The sequence below is a fragment of the Phalaenopsis equestris genome, unplaced genomic scaffold (genome assembly GCF_001263595.1).
Source record: "Phalaenopsis equestris unplaced genomic scaffold, ASM126359v1 Scaffold232356, whole genome shotgun sequence".
NCBI lineage: Eukaryota > Viridiplantae > Streptophyta > Magnoliopsida > Asparagales > Orchidaceae > Phalaenopsis > Phalaenopsis equestris.
Genome location: NW_018250322.1, coordinates 489,815 through 504,833, shown reverse-complemented (window position 1 = coordinate 504,833; position 15,019 = coordinate 489,815). Strand labels below are relative to the sequence as shown.

Below are 15,019 nucleotides of genomic sequence, written 5' to 3'. Positions count from 1 at the left end.
CGTAATCCAACAGATAGCTCACCTATTGACAAAGGATCCTTTGGGGTGTTTTTGAAGTATAACATGATAAACTCTCGACCTCTTTATGAAGAATCGCAAATGCTCTTATGAGATGACCGGTGAAGTTGGGCATAAGTTGAGCTGATGCATTCACTCGATTCGATATCTCTTGGTTTTTGGTCATGACGGCCTACATCCGACCGGCTTCAAGACCGGATCTAAGGGATCAACATTTGGTCAATCAAGTCTCTTGATCTTAAAGTGATGGGACTTTTGATCTTTCTTCTGTGGGTCCTCTTTGGCTATACTTTCATGACTCTTAGTCCATTGGATTTCCTCAAGACTTGTGATGACATATTATAAATATCCACATGAAAAAAATGTAATTACTTTTAAGAAGTGATAATAATATTTTTCATGTGAGATTAAATAGTTGAGTGATATAAACATAAATATGTAAATTTATATAAAAGATTTGTAACTACGTAAAAATTGTATGGCATATTGGCATGCATGTAAATGCCTCTTATTATGAGAAAAGATTATGTTACAAACTGACAGCGTTGTGAATCGTATGACACCGCCAAATGCACAGTATAATGCACAGTATGGTGCGATTCATTCGGATGTAATATTTTCTCCCTTATTACTCACCATATTTAAACTTAACCTGATTTTATCTTCACATAGCTCTGATTCTCTTTCGAGGAACCAATCGAGCTCGCAGAGAATTCTTCATCACAACAGTGAATTCAGTCTTCTCAGAAAGATCAATCTCCTCCCCTTCCACGTTTCTCCACTCGAATTCCCTCAAAAGATTAGCCACAAAGAATTCCAGATGAAAGATGGCCAATCCAAGCCCAGGACAGATCCTCCTCCCTGCTCCAAAAGGCATCATTTTGATCTCTCTGTTTCCAGTTATATCCATTCTTGCAGCTGATCCTCCCTCCATAAACCTTTCTGGCTTGAATTCCATGGCTTCTTTCCAAATCTTCTCATCCAAAGCCATCTCCGCAATGCTGAAATTAATCGACGAGTTCTTGGGTATCAAATACCCTTCAAATTTGATATCTTCTGTTACAGCGTGAGGAAGAAGGAGATGGCCGGGAGGATGAAGACGCAGCCCTTCCATTATCACCGCATTTAGAAAAGGAAGCTTCTGCAGATCCTCAGAACTTCCTTCCCAGTTTTTGATCTCTTCCCATAGCTCAAGCTGGATCTGCTGATTCTTCACTAGCTCCGCCATGATCCACTGAAGAGACGTCGCCGTCGTATCGGTTCCCGCGCTCAGAAACTCTGAACAGAGCGCTACCAATTCGTCTTCGTTAAGAAACCTGCCGCCATCTTCAGGCAGCTGGATCTCCAGCAGGGAGTCCACGTATGAAAAAACTGGTTTCCCATCCCCCTCCGTAATTTCCTTCCTGCGCTCTCTGCGAGCTTTAATCAATGGGGCAAATACCTCTTTCTGCTTCCGGCGAAGCTCCATAGCAATCCCCAACTTTTTACGAAAGAAATAGCCGGCGATCGCCGGGACAAAAAGTAGAAAAGTGAGCTTACCGGCATGGAGAAGGTAATTTCTCTGGGCGATTTCGATTTCTCTGATAACCTTCTCGTCAAACTTCTCTCCGAAGCACATCAGTACTACAAGGCAGAACATGGCGTACTGGAAGCTATCCCTAGGGACGACAATCCCGTCGCCGGTTTCCGATTGGGCACGGAGGCGTTGAGAGAGGAGATCAAATGCCCAGGGGCGGCCGTCTTCAAATAGGGAAATGCGAGAAGGGTGGAGCGTCTCGGAAACAAGATTCCGGCGAAGAAGCCGCCAAATAGGACCGTAGGAGGCGGCGGATATGATGTGTTGGTTGCTTGAGAGGAAGCGAGCGGCTGGGAGAGGCGTGGGGCGACCTGAGAAAGTGGCTCCATGCTCGATAAGAGCCTTGTGGGCAAGAGAAGCATCGGTGACAAAGATTACCGGAACGGAACCGATGCGAAGGGTGACGATGGGGCCGTATCGGGCTCGAAGATCGTGGAGTAGGGAGTCTAGATGTTGGAGATTGAAAGACCGGCGGAACCAGAATAGGTTTCCGATTATAGGAGCTGCCGGCGGGCCAGGAGGGAGCTTGGAGTGACTGAAGGAGGAGAAGAGGAAGAAGACGATGACTCCTGAGAGGGAGAAGAAGAGAAAAGGCAGCAGAGGAAGCTCCATTTTTTTAGGTTCTGTATTATCGACCTGGTCGTCCTACCGTGTTTAAAATAAAATTGATAAATGTAATAAATAAAGTCTCTTATTTAATTATTTATTTACATATCTCAACTTAATGCATGAAATAACTTAAGGGTGTCCCCATAAATAACAACAAATTCTTAAAAGGTCTCACGCCTAAATTTTATTTCTTATATTTATAGTGTCCAAATCATTTATATCATATAAAAATTATTATCATTTTAATTTTTCAAAAGTTAAAATACACCTATTCATGTATCACTAAGATATGGTAGTTATGTAAAATTTTCATATATTTATTTTAATTTTGAAAATAAATAATAATGTTATTTGATAGGTCATCAATCAATTTATCATTTGACACTATCTCAATGTAACTTTTTGAATATGAAATATTCAAACTTCAATTAAAAATCATCTAGAACTCTAATTTAAGAAAAAAATGATAGTCAAACTGACTCGTTTAATGAGAAACCTAATGATATCAAAATTGGTCTATGAGAATCACATCAAGCCCAGTGCAGGCTTCATTTTTGGTGTCACGAGTGTTAGGTGTTCACCTAAAAGATTTGAGATGGTCTACGGTTTGTCTGTACATTTAGTAGCTCAAGTCACCCACCTGAGCCTCTCTAGCGCTTGTTCAGGGCAATAAGGTAGGTTGGCGACGATTTAGCCGTACTCGGGAAAACCTGTCTTCAAGGAGGTTCATTCAAAACGTGGGACATATTCAATGCTTATTCTGATGTTCAGAAGTCACCGCACGTCAGTATGAAGCCTCCCATAGTTGAAGAAGATCACAAAATCCTCCAACGCGCGCTATCGAAAAGTTTGAGTTTAAGCCACCCTACCCGCGTCGTGGTTTAGGACGACTGTTGGCAACGATTTTCCCCAGTGGATGCTCGATCAAAACACTTAATTTCAAAGTTATGGGACTACATTTCACTCATTCATAGTCCCTCATAGCTCACTGATAAAAAAAATCCTCTATTGGGCACTTCTACTGAAAATCAGGGTTGGGGCTAGTCCGACACCTAAGTGGCAGCCCCGCCTTCTTAGGCACCCAAAATGCCTACTGAGACATCCAACCCAAGACGTTGGAAGTCTGGTGCCACGTCCCTGGCGCTTGGGAGCCTAAGCGCCAATTACAGGCGCTTAGGCACCCAAAAACACAAAAATCAACATTAACACGAGAGCCTGAAAGTATGGCACCACCTGGGTGGCACCAGGGAGCAAGCACCTAGGCGCCGGTCACTTCTCGGGTGATAGAAAATAGATGTTTTTGACACCGTTTTGACTCTCGAGGCTGCTGGAATTGTAAAGGCTCGCCTTGGGATGGGAAATAGGGCATATAATGCCCCTTTTGTCCTCCTCTAGAAGCTACCTAGACATTCTCATGATGGCATCTTGATCATTTGGAGGCCAAGCTGTTTTAAATGGGGAGAACCCTTATTTTTCTCTATTGATGCTTATCGAACTCGGTCGAGTCGGTCACTCTCCCTCTCCCTCTCATTCTTCGTTGGCGAGCTAAAGGAGCTTGAGGAGCTTTTGGGAAAGCTGTGGGAGAGCATTCAAAGGTCTATCGAAGAGGCCTTTTGAAGAAAGAGCAAGGAGGAGGGGTTTCTCTTACCTTGCTTCATCTTCTTTCTCCTCTTCTCTGCCTCTCTCTCATTTTCTCCATATTCTTCCACATTTTGTGAGGGTGTGGGGAGGTTCCTTAAGGAGGAGCTTGGGAGCAATGCATCCACTCTCCTACGCATGAGGAGAGCTTTATCTAGCTCAGGGAAGGATCACCTGAGCATCGTCGGGACGTAGGCTTCTCTCCTACCAACAAGAGAGCTTCCAACGTGAAGAAACATGATGCAACCTTCATTGTGGTGAGACTTCCTAACTCCTAATCGACCCAAGATTAACCTAGGTTTTGCGTGTGGGTTCATCCACCCACAAGAGTTGAGCATGGCTGTCCAACATTAGTCGCCACGAACCACACTCCTATTTTGTTTTGACCATCAATTTCTAAAGGTAGCCAAAGGTTAAGAATTTCGTGTGTGGTCAAGTCCTATTCAGAGCTTAGTGGTTTCCCCTTTTCGAGCCTTAGATCCTTACCAAGTGGGTTGGAATCCCAGTTTTCTACGACTTCGGTGCTCCCAACCTTCTTTGGAGGGGTTGAAGAGGTCGATCTAAAAGGATGAGAAAAGCTTTGTAGCTAACTCATCCTATAAAAATCGTGGGCATTTGTAAGATGGAAAAAGGCCCTATAGCTAGTTTGTCCTACGAACAGTGAAAGACTTCCCCTGTTAGAATCGAAGGGTGAAGTCCTCCACATTTCCATGTCAAAGTCGGAGGCAGCTTTGCCACAGAACCAAGAGAGTCAACCCTAGGTACCTATGTGAGGTCCTTAAGATGAGTTCAACGTACAATTAAGCGTTTTTGGGTTAAGCATTTTTGGGTTGCATTGTATATGTTTGGCCATTCGTGGCATTTTTTGCGTGTGGATCATTGCACATATTGTATGTTGATTCATTTACATATTCAATCTGAATGTTAAAATTTGACTCAAAAGGGCTATGATTTAAAAAACTAGGAGGAACCACATTGAGCTTATGGGTGAGGAAGAGTAGTCCTAAGATTCAATGCAATGTTAGGGAGATATTCATTGTTCAGTGTAGGTGTTTCTAGGGTGACATGCTAAATTCTTACCAATTTGATCTAAGGCTTCGTACCTTAAATATAAGATTGAGCCAATTAGAGGGCTATTAGGAGAAGGAGACTCTAGGATGAGAGGCTGGAAGTTTTATCGTGACAATCTAGTATTTTAAGGAATCAATCCTAGGTTAACCAAGCTACGTTATACCCTCGAAAGAGGGCAACATAGATTTTTGATCATATTGTCACTACCCAAATTAGATTCTAAGTATCATATTCCTATACATTATCTAGATCACAACAAGAGAAATGTAGTGTTTACACCTCAAAATTCACAAAATTAATTTATTTTGTTAAGATTAACTTTTAGATTTAGGTTTTTATTTAGGAGTAGTTGATAGAAAATACCCCTAATATTCTTTCCAAACTAGGACTAATAATAGTAGACTAGAACTAGTCTTTGGGATTTATTACCTTGTTTGTCTGTGGGATCAATACTCTGAGTTTAAAAAAAAACTTTATATTACTTGAATAATACGTATATTTGTGTAGAACCCATAGCGTGTGAACTATATATCAAATTCTAAACACTATAACATATCTATTTTTGTACGCTAGCTGCCTAAAGAAATTGGGTCAAGTTTTTGGCCAAGAAACAAAATAACTGTGTAATTGCGAGTCGTGTTAGAAACCACAGATGTTATCATAGCTATTGCAGCTCCCAACTGCATCCTTTGCACCTTGCAAACGTCGTCCCAACTCATCTCTGTGACCTACGCGATCTATTACGTCTTACATGACTTACAACTCGTGCAGCTCCTGACTCCTGCCTCTGTAGCCTACAAACGTCATTGTAGCTCACCACTATGCCTTGTGTGACCAAATGCAACCTACATGGCTCACAACTTCTACAACATCCTACTACGATCAATGAGGTCAACCAACGCTCTTGAAGTAATTATCTGCAACCCACATGACTAACTACTACCATGACTTTCAATTACATCTTATATAACAAGCTGACACTGCAACCACCGTCTACAACACTCATGGCGAACAACTGTCTCCTTAGCAATCGACTATGACTTGCAATCTACTAAGAACTACATTCCTTACAACTATACAACGACTATTATTAGTAAATTATAATTATAGATTTACAATGGTCAACTTTATAACTCAATCTTCCATAATTCAGAAGATGAGTGCACATATGTACTCTCTATTCATAGTAGATTATTTTAACTAGGCTAGACCCCGTGAGCTTTTCACATTTTCAGGATTTTTTATGTAAAAGTTGAATTGTCTCCTCCTGCTTAATTCTCATTAATTTTGTAAGCGTGTGATGCCACTCTACTGCCATAGTCCTTTGGCATGCATCATTATTTTTAATGTGATATATATGTGAAAGACATGTATATATTTAAGAGATGTGTGGTATGTATGTAAACTCGATAAATTTATGCACATACCATATAATTCTTATGAGTTTACATATCTAACACCTAAAATTTTTATCTTATGTATTTTTCTTTTAGATATATAAATATATAAGAATTAAGTGATATGTATGTAAATGCCCCGACGAAATTAGGGGAAAAAAATAAACTTTTAACAAATATGGGAATTTAAATCATAAGTATAGTATATAAATAATAAATATTATAATTACAAATAATATAATTAAAAATAATGTAAGTTTCTCTCATATGTCAAAATATTATTAAAATTTAAACTTTAATATATTTAAAATGTATTAAATTTGGATTTCCATATCGCACTCAACTTGGGTACTCCAAACAGCGAGAGGCTTTAAACAAGAATAATCCAAGGAGTGCAGTTTGAAACGAGGAAGACGGTGCGGAGGAAAATGGAGTCGGTTTGGTTTTCCGAGAGAAAAAGGAAGGAGAAGGTTCAGGAGGATGGGGAGAAGGTCAACGCCGAATGTGAGATGGAGAGGAAGGAGCGAAGGGGTTTCAAATTAAGCCAGGAGGATGGGGAGAAGGTCAACGCCGAATGTGAGCTGGAGAGTAAGGAGCGAAGGGGTTTCAAATTAAGCATAAACACTCCTGCGATGGGGGTCGAGAACGACGCCGTTTCCATTGCCATCGCCGGAGCAAGAGAAGGGAGCCGGATCGTTTACCTCGAAGAAGATGAAGGTAGTGCCGTCTCTTTCCCCTCCATTATAATTTGTTTTTTCTTTCCCTTCCATTATAATTTGTTGTTGTTGTTGCTATTTGTTTTTGGATGTGTTCAGCGATAATGCGTAAATTGGATCTGGACGGATTCGACTCCAGGATCTTTACAATTACTTTCAAAATCTTTAACTAATCCTTCTATTGTTCGCATTTCTTGTTCCATTGCTAAAAGAGGGGAAGTTTTGACTGTAAGATTGAAATGGCCTATTTGAGCTTTCTGTTTTACTCGGCCCTTCGCAAGGGAAAAAAATTGCCTACTTAAGACAGCACGCAACGATGCCTGCGATATCCAATCAGAAGACGCCACATAATTTTCGGCTAGCCCACTGCATTAAATAAATATAATAAATTGAAATAAATTCGCGCATGACCTGTTATCCGACCTGTGGTGTAAGTCGTTTGTACCTTGATCTGTAACTCCGATATACCCTTCCTATATATCCCGCGGTCAGCCTACAGTAACGAGATTGTGACCGAGATATACTAGTCATGCACCTTCCGCGGTACAAGTCCATGTAATGTGCTTGTAATCGGAGCATACTCAAGCTATACCTTCCGCGGTACAGAGTCATGTAACACGTTTGTAATCGTGATATACCCCGGAATGTAGTAATCGTGATATACCCCAGATATACATTCCGCGGTAAAGAAATATGTAACGCGACAGTAATTTTTTTGTAACGTGAATGAAACTTCAATTTAACGTCGTCGCCACGGAAGTAGCTTTATACTATCGCTGTAACTCGATTATAACCGTTATATAACAGACTTTCAAGCCTGTATAGTGGAACAACGCTTGTAATCGCATATATTAGAGATTGTACCCATGTTGTAACTGTAATGTAACGGAGGATTATGCCCCTTCAGTTGCAACCGCGCGTGTACCCTGAATGTAACTACGCTGTACATGATTTAAATTGGTGAGCACGAAACATGGTATTTAAGCAGCTAGGTTTACTGTTTCATTGTCTCTGACCATTCTCTCCTGCAGCGGCAGCTTCCGGCAGGTGGACCTCTTGAACTTGAAGATGGAGTACGACTACAGAGAGTGTCAGTTTATGTTCGACGCAGTGCATGACGCAGAAGGAGAAGATAAGCGTTATCCTGACAGGACAGAAGAAGTGAAATTTAAAATGGTGGCATGTTTTTGGAGATGTGTTATTATAATAATTAGTTTAGGGTTTTCTTTTATGTTCTTTGCTGTTATGATTTTCTTGTATTTAGGATATATCTGTTTTTTGTATGTATGTTGTGTTATGTTTGCATAGTTGCATGATATTATGTCTAATAAAAACAGTGAAGTAAATATTGGAGTAATTAATATATCCTTCATTAGACTCAAGTTTTTGGAGGCGTGTGTTTGTAGATAATTAACAATATAAAAGTATTTGGTGGCGTGAGTTTTTTAGAGGTATATGATTTTAGGTCTTTTTTTTGAGGTGGCATTATGAAGTTTAGGGATATTTTTTAAGCTGTCTATTGAGCCTAACATTTTATTCTCTTATGTGTGCAGTTTGGTGAGAGCAAAGCTAGTTGTACCGAGCAAACAAAAAACATATTACTTTAAACGATGGTCCACAATGAGAAAGAAGCATATGAAGTACATTGTGCTTACCCTCATCATATTGGATTCAGTGTTCGTAAGGAGCACGCTACGTTTTGGCCTAACTCTAGAAATATCAAGATGAAGGACTTTGTATGTGGAAAAACAAGTTTTAAGAAAGAGCTCAAGATTACAGAAATTGTTAAATATAGTAGAACAGAAACAAAAATTGGTTGTCCTGCAATGATCCGATACGAAGTTGATGAGGAAGGCAATTGGGCAGTTAAAAAATTAATTGAATCGCATAACCACTCATTAGTGAACCCCGGTGACAAACACTTATTGCGTTCCATCAGAAAGATAAGTGAAGTAAATGCAAATGTGCTTAGATCCATGACACAATCTGGGATTAGACCAAAAGACGCTTTTAACTTCCTAACCCAAGAAGTTGGGGGTGTAAAGAACCTGAAATGCACAAAGACAAATGCTTTCGATTTCATTCAGAAGGAGAGGAGATGTAGAATTAAAAATGGTATTGAAAATGGTGATGCGAATGCTTTATTGCAGTTGTTTGCAGAGAGACATGCTGAGGATAACATGTTTGAATGAGATTTTGAAACTGATATGAGCGACAGACTGATGAACTTTTTTTGGAGCGACGGGACATCCAGACTTGATTATGACTGCTTTGGAGATGTGATTATATTTGATACGAGCTATAGGTTAAATAAATATAACGTATGTTGTGCTCCTATTGTTGGTGTTAAAATGAATTGTCAAAATGTTTTATTTGGAGTCGGATTCTTGTCGGAGGAGACGACAGACTCGTTCAAATGGCTTTTTAAAACCATCATGCGTATCATGGGTGATAATCATTCAATAACAATCTACACTGATCAGGATCAGGCTATGACTTTAGCAATAGCAGAAATTTTGCCAAATACATGACATAGATTATGCCAGTGACACATATACAAGAAATTGCCTATAAAGGTTCATTGCAGCGTACGAAATAGGATTGTCAGTAATTTTTTTTATAAATGCTTGAACAAATGCGAGTCTGAAGAGGAATTTGATGATACATGGAGGGTGATAATTGAGACAGGTAATCTCTAGGACAATATTTGGTTAGATAATATATACAAGATTAGACATAAGTGGTCTATAGTTTTTAATAAAGATGTATTTGGAACGAGAATTTTATCGACACAGAGGAGTGAGTCAACTAATAACATATGACATGATGTCTCAAAACCTAAAAGTTCTATTACATATTATTTCTTGGGCATTGAAAATGTAATGAGAACATGGAGGTCAAATGAAAAAGGCAAGAATTTCAAATGTGATCAATCTATGATTACTCCTGTCGCGAAGACAGCCCAATATGAGGCAGACAACTGCATTTTACTCAAGGAAGCTGTACACAATGTTTGAGGAAGAATTTATACACGGGTCCTGTGGTCTTCAATTACATGCCTCTACAAACAATGAGAATGAGTTTTTCATTAAGAATTTGGATGATCACATGTTCAACACTACTTGGGTTGTTCACTTCAACAGTTCGAGTTTGGATATAAAGTGCAGCTGCAGGAAGTTCGAAATGATGAGTCTAATATGTTCACACTCTCTTAGAGTCCTAAACTACATATTAAGAAGATATAAGAAGATACCTGTTAAATATTTATTATTGAGATGATCTGAAAATGCAAAAGAGATGTGTATAATAGTTATGGGTACATGCATCTGCAACACTCACAATCCTCACATGATATTAAAGGCGACCGACCTAATTTTCCAAGCACACATGCAGAAAACAGCTTATCAGTGCACCCAAAAAGCAAAGGAAAATCCAGAAGCTGAGCAGCGCATGAGGGAGTCAATGAAGAAACTGTCATTGTATATTGATGCATACTGGTTGGTAAAGGTTATAGAGGTAGGAGCGAACAAAAGAAAAATAAAGAACCTGTCAACAATGAATTAAATCTGAATGATCCTACCAAAATGCGCCCGAAAGGTATATCTAATATGCCAAACTAAAAGGGTATTGGGAAAAAAATAAAAAATCAAAAGGTGTATTTTATAACTCTAATCCCTTTTCATATGTTTCAACAAACCATTAGTTTTCACCCATAAACACTTTATACACAGGAAAACAAAAAAATGTGTCAACAACCGAAGAACTCGAAACATCACAGTGTCATCCGCCCATGTGCTCACTTCCTAATTTCCTAACACAGGTTCAAACCTAACACAGGTTCAAATTTAATGGTGATTTGTTCGATTTCATATGTTGTTTGGGGTGGTTTCAAGTTTTCTCTAATACATTGTTATCAATTGCAGAATTTCTTTGCTCCACGGAATAGAAAATCCTACACTGCCATGATGACGGAGTTAATTGATGCGGCAACAATGCCTTCATTGGGTGAATTTCTGTAAAAGATGTGGGCATCATAGCTGGAATTTCTGTAAAAGATGTGGGCATCATAGCTGTAGAAGAATTTTATCTTAAGCAAATCATAGCTGTAGAAGAATTTTATCTTGTGCAAATAAGTGAATGTTATGATTTCTTTCTTTAATAGAGATTTGGAGAAAGATGCCTGTATGATTTATCTTAAGAGTTTATTATACCAGGAAAACAAGCTCAAGTCTATGTGGTTAATAAAAGCTTTTAAGGCTGGAAATAAGCTTTTCACCAATGACATTAAAAGTTTGACGATTTTATGTAAAAGATTGAATTTTACAAATACACTGTTAATCAATTCTGCTTTGTGAAGTCAATAAAAAGAAATGTATCAATTTAGATGTCATCATTTTACATAATTAACAATGGAATTTAATAATCTATCTTGATGTCATCGTTCCTATCTGTGCTGTAATTTAAATACAATTTAGATGTAACTCTATCTGGAATTTAGATGTCGTGCTTCTAACAATGTAATTTTAAAATATACCATTAAATTTCTTATAAAGTAATTTAGATGCAACTCTATCTGGGTAATTTTGTTATTGAAAATTTATCACTTGGAAAACTAGCTGATATAGTCCTTTAAAATCTGGAAATGATCGTTGTCGATAAGCTGGAAATGCCCACAATTATAAAGTCCTTGATATTTTTATTACTTTGAGTGAAGCCCTTTTGTATATCGTCTGACTTAGCTTCTCCTGCACCTCTCCTTTATTATAAAATATATGTATATATACATTTTTACGATCGCCTTGCCAAGTTCATCTATAAGATTATAGATTTTCAAGTATTAAATAATCAAAATCAAATAAAAAAGAAATTATTATGTGTGGGAACCGCAGACCAAGACAAAGACCAAATAATGACTTCATTTGTGTTTGCTCTCTCCATCAAATGAACTGTAGCTCCAGTCAAAATTTGGCTTTCTGTTGAGAACGTTAGCTTGGTAGAAAAGATGGCTTTATATGCTTAGATATCTGTCTACTCACATACAACTTTATTGTTCAAGGTTTTCTAGTTGCATACAATCACACTGTACTTTCATGGATTGTATGTAACTAAACTTCACTACTATATTGTCTCACTTTTTTAGGAGACGAAAGAATGGGTTGTAGAGGATGTTGCCATATCATGGTAAGTGTGTAATTTGAAATCTCATGCGTACTTCATTAATTATCTGTTTTTCTTTTCACCTTCTGAAAGATTACCTTGTCTCTGTTAGGAATATTGCTTTGTTCTCGGTCGATGAAAAATAAGAGTTTTATTTAATCTACCTTACCCCACTCATGCACAGGATTTGCTTGCAGACAAGTTTAGTCATAGATATGATCGTTTGATAAAAGTGGAAAAGAAAACTTCGTCTGCCATAACATTTCAATCACACCAGATGTATAATACATTATTAGTAAAACATATAGTACATTGTTAGAAAAAGAAATCTAAAACTGTCCATCAGCAACGAGCTTTCTAAAACTATCCATCAGTGTATATAATCAGCACTGCTGCTCCCCCAACAATAAATCTGAAGTCCCACAGCATGTGTCCTTTAAATTCTGCTTTTATTCCTGCACAAATCAAGAAATTAGAATAAATCATCACTACAGGTTATACAAAAGTTGATTCTCTGCTAAAATTTATAAATGTTATAATTTTAAATAATAGTTCAACAAAAAAATTTCTGATATAACCTTTCTTTAAGTCCAAAGGCTGACTTTTGAAGCAGAACTCAACAGGTTATGTCAACGCCAATTCACAATCTCTCTTCTGGCATAGTTCTCAAAATCATAGCCACGTTTCACATGCGATTACAGAAAACAATGAAAATCAGCGAAAGCTACAGAATCTCAAAATGGAAGGTATTAAAAGCATGCTTCTCCAGGGAAGTGTTACTATTAAAAAGGAACTACCCAGTGCATGTATTTAAGAGCGAACAAATAATGATATTGCCTTGGTGAAACCTGGATCTGCATTATAAACAAAGAAAAACTATGTCATTCCTTAATAACTTTAGCCAAAAATGATGATTTCTTGGGTGACTAAAGGATTAAATGGTAATAGACATAAACCTGTGATCATGTTCTTGATAAAGCAAATTTGCATATCTCATATCCCATTTCAGCTCTAAATAGTGACATAGATTTCTGTCATTCCAAGTACTATTTCCAATCAGCTTTATTCTTTTACACTATTACTTCCATATATTTACATACAAATATTCCACAGTCAAAACTGTTGCTCTGTATTGGTATGCCCCTAGACATATGTATCAGCCATTTACTCATATCAAATTAGAAAGCTTGGCCAACATCATTCCAAAAATGTTTAATCTACACAATTATTTGAAGATAAGTATGAGTTGTAAAATCAACTCAGTAGTATATACAATTACTTACAATGGCGTCAGTGATATTCATATGCATTCTGTTTGGTAAGGAGTCGTAAAATATCCATCTACGCTCCTTTATTGCTCCTTTATTGCCTTTATTGCCCCAACTAGTAATGTCCAATGCTGATTATTTATTTTTGAAAGTAAAATCAACTTAGTGTTCACAACAGTTGCTGTTGTAATGTGCTCTACAAATCCTTTAACATTTTCGACTTTATACAGCTGTATAGAGACATATCACATAAGAATAAAGTTGGTGTGTTAGATGTATTAAGGTACGTTATATGTGAAAGGAATGCGAAAATTTATCCAGTGGTATGGAGAGACATATAAGTAAGATTTATATAAATGTGGTGCTTGACATCTTTTAGCTTCCATCAACATTGCAAAACAATCGACCTGTTCGTTTCCCAACCAACCCTCCTTGTGGAGTTCATCTAGATAACATCGTGTTAACGACTCATGTCCCATATTAATAACTAAATCATCTCTGCATTTCAAACATATGAATGTTACGTCAAATCTATACGAAAGTAGAACATCTAAAGCAATTTAAAAACATAGCACACTGACAAGTTGGTGAATTTATTACAGCAAAGTTCGATTATTTCCCGCATATAATCTGGAATTTGTTCTATAGCAGGAAAATCAACCACAAGTGGTACTGGACAAACCTATAAAATAAGGAAATAATATTGTATGGTTTAAATATTAAATAAACTAATAAAGAAAAAAATGTATACCTTATCAGGATAATTTTCATCAACATAATGTGTTTCCACATGTTCCTAATCCTCCTCTTTCTCCTCCAATTTTGTCTCCTCCTTATTATCTGCAGTTGGTTGATCAACAATAATATCATCGTTTATAGTAGGTTGTAAAGCTGTTGATTCTCCCTTATTTACATCCTCAGTCTCTTCTTTAACAAACGGTGAATGATGCGATTGGTCTGCTTCACCTTTATTGACACCTCCAACCTATTAATTAATAGATGATGTTAATTATATTAGTAAAAGAAGATTTGAATTTGATCATGAGTTTTAAATGTTGTACCTCTTCAATCTCCTCAGTAATTGCCTGTGCTGGTTTATTTTTCTTTTTTCGTTCAAATACCACGTAAGGGGAACTGAGTTGTCGTTTCCTTCTATCCTTTTTAACTTTAATCCTTCAAATTAAGCTACCTAGTGGGGACGCTGTGGTTCGTTTCAATGGTAATTCCGCACTAGGTTGTTTTATTACTTTATGTAAACAAGCAACTTCAGCTTTTAATTCTGTAATTGTATTCTCTATATTTGTAAGACGATTGTCAATTGTGCATTTAAAGTCTATGAACAATTTATGATGATCTCTAAGCAGTGCATGTATTTCTTGAAGACCAATAATATGAGGACTAGTATCTGTATATGTGTGAGCATGTGTTGGTTCTAGACCGCTGCGATAAGGAACTATATCAGAAACAAGAATGAATGTGAGAGATTGTGGTTGGGATTGAGTCTCCCGTTGTGGGAGATGTTTTTCCGGGCTGGATGGTTCTTCACGAGCTGGGGCAAGTAATTGATGT

The 15,019-nt window shown here is 37.6% G+C and overlaps 2 protein-coding genes across 4 annotated transcripts in view; one reads left to right on the top strand and one right to left on the bottom strand.

Moving 5' to 3' along the window:
- Nucleotides 1-485: 485 nt before the first annotated feature.
- Nucleotides 486-2,234, bottom strand: LOC110038285 (cytochrome P450 89A2-like). Its single transcript, XM_020743074.1, has one exon. The coding sequence runs from the start codon at nucleotides 2,204-2,206 to the stop codon at nucleotides 683-685; it is 1,524 nt and encodes a 507-aa protein (XP_020598733.1). The 5' UTR covers nucleotides 2,207-2,234; the 3' UTR covers nucleotides 486-682.
- Nucleotides 2,235-6,860: 4,626 nt separating this feature from the next.
- The window catches only part of LOC110038275 (membrane protein of ER body-like protein), a 57,953-nt gene continuing 49,794 nt past the window's right edge, over nucleotides 6,861-15,019 (top strand). For all 3 annotated transcript variants that reach the window (XM_020743062.1, XM_020743061.1, XM_020743060.1), the window contains exon 1: nucleotides 6,861-7,026. In XM_020743062.1, coding sequence (XP_020598721.1) covers nucleotides 6,942-7,026 — 85 coding nt within the window. In that variant the 5' untranslated portion in view covers nucleotides 6,861-6,941. The remainder of the gene's footprint in view (nucleotides 7,027-15,019) is intronic.

Excerpts from the sequence above, each read along its gene's own strand:
- LOC110038285 (XM_020743074.1), bottom strand. The coding sequence starts at position 2,206 with ATGGAGCTTCCTCTGCTGCCTTTTCTCTTCTTCTCCCTCTCAGGAGTC.